At 61.2% G+C, this 6616-nt stretch overlaps 1 protein-coding gene across 1 annotated transcript in view; it reads right to left on the reverse strand.

The window, feature by feature from the left end:
• Window positions 1-2590: 2590 nt before the first annotated feature.
• Window positions 2591-6616, reverse strand: part of HM13 (histocompatibility minor 13) — a 15496-nt gene continuing 11470 nt past the window's right edge. Inside the window, exons 11-13 of the mRNA XM_017735644.1 lie at window positions 6512-6614; window positions 5655-5740; window positions 2591-2876 (exon numbers count right to left, since the gene is read on the reverse strand). Coding sequence (XP_017591133.1) covers window positions 2795-2876; window positions 5655-5740; window positions 6512-6614 — 271 coding nt within the window. The 3' untranslated portion in view covers window positions 2591-2794. The remainder of the gene's footprint in view (window positions 2877-5654; window positions 5741-6511; window positions 6615-6616) is intronic.

A 6616-nucleotide genomic window follows, 5' to 3' on the forward strand; every position in this document is an offset into this window, starting at 1 on the left:
CCCGCCCTCCGGGAGGCAGGGCTGAAACGCGGCACAAGACGCCGCAGGTCAGGCTGGGCCCCCACCAGTGATCAGGACCCCCAAACTTGGGCTGCTCCTGCCCTAGCTGGGGTTGGGCTCCATCCAGATCCCCTCTCCCGGTGCCATCCGCAGGTCAGCCCTGAGGCTGCACAGAGCCTCCACCCCCCCATGTCCGCATGACAGTGCTGAGCCAGGGTTGCAGATGTGCCGGGGCCGCCGGCACAGCTGGAGCGGGGCCGAGGCCTGAGAAAGCCCCTGCGCATTCCCCTCCCGCCTTCTCCCTTCCCGTTCCCAGCTCCATCCGCTGCAGCCCAGACCAGCTGGAGCCAGGCAGCCCTTCCTGGGATTTATTCCAGCTTCCTGCCTCTCCTCGCCGGCCGGCCGGGGCTGGGGGCTGCTTCCTTTCCCTGCTCGCAGCCGCCGGCCGGGCGCCACTGCCAGTACCCATCATCACACGGGACCCCGGCTCTCAGCACCAGCACCCACCATCACAGCAAAGCATGCCCTGCCCTGCGTGGTGGAGCATGAAGTGCAACTGCAGCACCCATCACCCATCATCACCTAGCTACACCCCTGCTGCAGTGAGGAGGCTCCACAGGGCTCTAGAGACAAGCAGCCCTGGTGTGTGGTGTGTCCCACCTCACTCCAGGCACCAGCACTCCCCAAACATGAAACCACCCTCCCCTTGCCTGGCATTTGTACCCTGGGCACCCCCAGTTCAGCTCATCCCACCCCACTACAATTCATGATTTTGGCACAAGGGGCGTATGCCCAGGAGCTCCCCTGGCCAACGGGCATCTACACCACTGCCCTGAGGTGCCATGGGTGAGTGAGGATCATCCCAAACCCCACGTTTGCTGGCAGCAGAACAGGAGCTCTGGCCCCTGCCCTAGCTGGGCGCAGTTAAGTGGACGGAGGTTTCCTGCCGGAGTCGGCACATCCATGTTTCCGCAGCCCCCACGGAGCCGGAGGGACCCTGTGGAGAGGGGAAGGTGGCCCAGCAGCGGTCCAGACACAGTGGAGCCGTGTGGCCTCGGCCCTGGCGGGACCGGAGGTGCCACAGGCCCAGGTGCAGCAGGCGAGCAAACCGGGGAGCGCTGAAGTGCTGGCTCCACTGGCGGCTCCTTGCAGGGCCCAACACACTTCCTTCCTCCTGGCCAGCCCTGGCTTATCAGCCAGGCAGGGTGAGGGGTGACCCTGCTCTCCCCTTCCCAGGCCTTCCGCTCCCTGCAGCCCTGGGAAAGCTCCCCGCCACGCTTCCACCACACCTACAGCAGGCACGAGCTGCGCTGAGCTCTGCGGGGCAGCAGGGAGACAGGAGGGTGATGCTGGCACGGGGGGTACCCTGTGCACCCCCCAGCCTGCTCCTGCACTTTTGGGGCCTCTGGAGGCTGCGTAGGGATGCAGCTCCCACCACCCGAAGCCAGGGAGGATGCAGAGCCTCCCAAGATGTGGTGCCAGCCCCACACCAAGGGACACACCAGGGTGGGGAGTGGGGTCCTGACTCAGGGTAGGGTCCTGCACCCCACGGCAGAGCCAGAGTCCTTTTCCACGGAACACTGGAGGCTGGTGAAATCACATCTGGAGTCTAGACTCAGCGACTCGGTGGGCTGGGCCTGGCGGCCGTGCTGTACCCAGACCCTGCTGCACACTGTTTGCTTAGCTGGAGGTATTTAATTGGAATTAAAGTGGCCCCTCTTGTTTTTGCGGACAGGGCTGTTGGAAAAGGAGCTGTAAGTCATAGAAAACATCTGTAGGAGCCTGCGAAGGGTCATTAGATGGCAGAACGCGAGGCGCCACTTTTAGTGCTCGCAGCCGGCGCAGGGAATAATGGTTCAATACGGCTTTTGTGGAGGAGCTGCCAAGCCAGCAAACACTTTCTATTTATTCTGGCAGTGGGCATGGCCAGAGGGATGCAGGATCCTCCACATGTGGGCCCCCAGGAGGGGTAGGGAGGACACTGCCAGTGCTGCAGGACACAGGGCAGCTGGTCCCAGTGGAAGCCGAGGTTGATGCTGGAGCTGCCCCTGCCTGCAGCCCCTCCAGCCCCCATGCCTGCACCAGCATCCTCTGCCCATCCCAGCCCCAAGGGGTGCAGCATGGTGCCTGGCTCCCTGCAAGGAAGGGGGACAATCCATGCTGTCCTCACCCTGCTCCAGGGCTGGGTTTGGAGTCACCCACCCCTACCCCTCCCATTCCCTCTCCCCCAGGCCATGGAGGGTTAGCCTCAGCTCGACGAGCACCCCAGCAGCTGAGGCAGAGCACGTCCCCACCCTGTGGGGCTCCTGCATCCCGATCCCTGCTCAGCCACGCTGCTCTGGGGCCAAATCCCAGCTCAAACCCACACAGAGGTCAGTGACTGCAGCCCTAAATCTGGGTATCGCAAAGCAGGGGCCAGGCTGGGGGAAGGCCCAGTGCCAGAGGAGTGGGAGGGGGAAGGGGATGGTCACTTGGTCACTTGGAAACAGCCAGACAATGGCCACTGGCCCCACTGGGAGAAGGTGGGTGAGCTGGACACCAATCCCAGTGCCGGCTGGGCAGCTGAGCAGGGGCACGGCCACACCAGCACTCCTTCCTTCAACATGGTTTAATATGAGAGAAAGCAAATGCACAATACAAAATTTAAAAACCGGCATACATCGATACCCCACCTGGGTGGCTGCTCCGACACACACAACACGATGCTCTTGCACAATTGTTTCATCGTCTGTCACTTGCAGAGGGTCTTGAAGGGCCCCACCCCAGCAGCACTGGGTATGGCCCACGGGCAAGGTCACTTCTCCTTCTTGGAGGCTTCTGTTGGCTCTTCTTTGGAAGCCCCTGGCACCTCCTTGGGGGTTGAGCTCTCCTCGTAGCTGGGGACAAGAGGGACATGAGTGGGGCCAGCTCCTTCCTGGGGACAGAGCCCTCTGCCACGTGGGGACAGCCCAGCCTGTGGCCTTGGGGTCTGCCCTGCTGCTGCTGAGGACAAGGTGGGCTCCAGCCATCAGCCCCCAGCACAGGAAACCCCATGGGGCAGAGCCCAGGCAGGGAGATGAGGGATGCATCCCCCTCAGACATCTCCAAGGATAGGGTGGACCCAGCCAGGGGCCAGACTGTGCCCGAGGGTCTGTCCTTGTTCCCAAGAGCACTACTGGATATCCTGGATAGCACATGCTTTCCCTGGCTGAGCACTGGTGCCAGTGGGGCCGGTTAACAGGGGAACTGCAGCAAGACCAACAGCAGTGTTCCCTCCTGGGGTCGCACTCCTCCGGCTGCAAACCCCCTCCACCAGCAGCCCCAGGGCTCTAGCTAAGGAAACAGCAATGTTGCTCCAAGCAGAAAGGACAAGAGCTGGGATGTCAAATCCTCTTGCCCTTCCCAGTCTCCTCTCTCAGAACGGGAGAGAAGCTGGCCCACAGCAGCGCAGCAACAGCTCCAGCCTCTGCCCATGGAGCAAGGAGAGCTGGAAATACGGAGAGCTTGGACCAGGGAGAGCCAGGACCTGCCCCTACCTGGCCAGAGCGACAGACAAGAGGCCCCAGCGGCAGTGGCTACATGGCACTAGGGCTCTGCTGCCGACGTCGGCGGGGACAGGACAGTTTCTGCTGCATGGAATCAGCCAGGCTGGCCGGCGAGCCAGACACCGTGGGGAAGTGGGTAAGTCTTGGTGTGTGTGGCAAGATTTCAGCAGAGGATTCATAGCTGCAGGAGAGAGAGGAAGCAGGAAGGGAAAGACAAGGACAGAAAGGAGAGGGGGGAGAGAGAAAAAGCAGAAGAGTTTTGGAGTGAGAGCACTGAGAATGCACCACCCTGTGCAGGAAGCCTGGCACCCCCCTTCACCTGCTGGCACCCGCTGACCTCTCCTTGCCTGCAGACTCCAGGACAGGGCTGCAGCATGGAAAAGTGAGCACTGAAACTCAGGGATGAGGCAGCTCCCACTGGCATGAGCAGAGCCAGGCAGCCAGAACCAAAGGAGAGCAAGCCTGAGCAGTGGGGAAGTGGCAGTGGAGCAGCCCAGGGGCTGGGCAGGTCACAGGGAGATGCAGCAGACCCTGTCCTGCCACTCAAGGACAGCGTGCCCACAGCAGGTGTGAGGGGCAGGATGGGTTCCCACTGCTGAGGGAGGCAGAGCAGAGCTTCCCACCTAGCCTAGGGAGGTTTGGAAAGGCTGAGAGCCATAAAGCTGATCCCAGTGTCACCCACCTCTGCTCCACCAGCACCCCTTCCCTGGGCTGGCAGCATGGATCTGCTCACTCCCACCCTGCCTGCAGACCCTCACTGCTGTGAGACACCACGTGCAGGCAGAGACCACAGGAACTGCCAGCTCCAGGGAGGATCAGGGTGCAGTGAAGCAGCACAGCAGAGCTACACCTGGTGGGATTCCTGTGGTGGGAGCCACTGTCCTCCAGGCATCGGTCCCTCTGAATCCCACTTCCTCTGCCTGCAACTGGAGCCACTTCAAGGGAGGTCTGGCCCCACGGGTTGTCAAGTTTGCAACTCTCCAGCATCCTGCCCTTGCCCTGGCAACATTTTGCTGCTGGAACAGCTTGTGCTACTGCCCTGGGGGGTGGGGGGAAGAGGTGCACTAGCCCCTGGCTATCAGGCTCCCTGTGCTCCTTGCTGCCCAGTGGGCCCAGCCTCACAGCTCATCTCTCCCCAGTTTCCTGGCAGGAGGTGCTGCTGCTGTCAGCTGGTGAGTCACAGCACTGGGGAGAGCGGCTGCACGATCCCAGGTGCACAGGAAGGACGATCCCAGGACACTCAGCGCCTGCAGCAGTGATCGTCAGAAGCAAACATCAAAGGAGGGGCAGGTGCGGCAGGGCTGGGGATGGCCCAGCTGAGAGCCGCTGGGAACACACATACCTGCATCTCCCAGGGGAGGGGAGGGGAGGGGAGAGGAGGGAGGAGGGAGGACAGCTGGCTTCCCGTTGAGCCCTCTGAGCAGGCTGGGAGCTCAGGGAGGCTCCCTGGGGAAAGGGCACTGGGGAGGCTGGATGGCGCACAGCTCTGCTTTAGGATGTTCCCTCCCCTCCTCTGCATCAACCATCATTACTGTACTGAGCCACCACCAAGTCTCGAGCATGACAGAGAAACAGCTCCCAGGCAGGAGGCCAGAGCTGCCCACAGCATGGACAGGCTGAGGGAACAGCTGGAGCACAACAGCCCGGTCCCCCTTCCTCTGTATCCACAGTCTGTGGGGCAGGGAAACTGCTGCAAACCAGGAGACTTTGCCCAAGCAGGGAGGTTGGGATGTGCTCGAACCAGCCTTGGCTGCTCTCACAGCCAGCTCTGGCTCCACTTTTTCCCCACCCACAGGCCCTGGGACACAATGACCAAGTATCTCCACACCAGGTGTGCAGTCCCACCCTCCCCTGCCTGCCAGCGCATGGGAAGAGCCTGTCACTGGGGTGTAAAGCAATACCAGGTGCTGCCTGCTGGTACCACACCACAGCTCCCAGGAGGCGGCTGGAGCCAGGCCCGGCGTGTACAAACACAGACCCGCTCCCTCCACCCACGCACGTGCCGGCGCACACCCAGAGCATGCCCAGATGAACCCGTCCCTCCAGCTGTGCCCAGGCGTGGGAACATCTGCACGCTTCATGTGCTCCAGCGCCGCCGGCAAAACAGCTCCATCCCCAGCTGAGGCTCACCTGAACATTTCAGTTACTTCTCCCTTTGCCAAGGCCACGAGAAGTGGGAATCCAATGCAGGCGGGGACCAGGTACAGCAGCGCAGGCTGTGGGGAAGAAAAACAACTGTTAAACCAAACCACAAATCACCCCTTGGGAGGAGTGCAAGGTGAGCTCATGGTCTTGTCTCCTCTGCACCCATAGTGTCTGTCACACGGCTGCACAGATGGTTAACACCCCAAAAAGCAGCTTCAAGAGCTAAGTCAGAGCTGCAGCAGCATGAAGCCAGATTGGTATTAGGAGGAAATTCTTCCCTGTGAGCGGGGTGAGATCCTGGCACAGGCAGCCCAGAGAAGCTGTGGATGTTCAATCCTGGGAAGTGTTCAAGGCCAGGTTGGACAGGGCTTGGAGCAGCCTGGTCTAGTGGAAGGTGTCTCTGCCTGTGGCTGGGGAGCTGGGACAAGATGGTCTCCAAGGTCCCTTCCCAAACCTTTCTGGGATTCAGTGAAAGTCCTCACTGTGAGGTTCCAGTGGGCCATGAACACACTGAAGCCCCTGTGCAGACCACAGTGTATGGGCTCCCAAGGCCCCCTGCAGCACAGCCAGTGGGTGCTCAGGGCAGCTTGGCTGCAAAGAGCCAAAAAACACAGGGCCCCTGGCTGAGGGGCTGTTGGCAACAGGGAGCCTTGCCCCAAACAGGCCTCTGCTCCAGCTGGGCACAGGAGCTTTGGACAGGGAAAGGTACAGGCAGGCACTGGAAAATAAAAGCCAAGAGAAGAGGAATAAATCTTTTTCCTGGCAGGATGCAGAACTTCGTGGCCAAGCTGGCCTGACCCACTTGGATGTGCATCCACAGGAGGCAGCAGGGTGGAGCTCACCTGGGCGTGCTTGAAGATGTGCATGATGAATATGGTGAGGCCCAGCCCAAAGATGTAGGCCACAAAGCTGGTGTAGAAATACTTGTGCGTGTTCTTCTTCAGGCT

Source organism: Corvus brachyrhynchos, unplaced genomic scaffold (genome assembly GCF_000691975.1).
Source record: "Corvus brachyrhynchos isolate BGI_N302 unplaced genomic scaffold, ASM69197v1 scaffold10, whole genome shotgun sequence".
NCBI lineage: Eukaryota > Metazoa > Chordata > Aves > Passeriformes > Corvidae > Corvus > Corvus brachyrhynchos.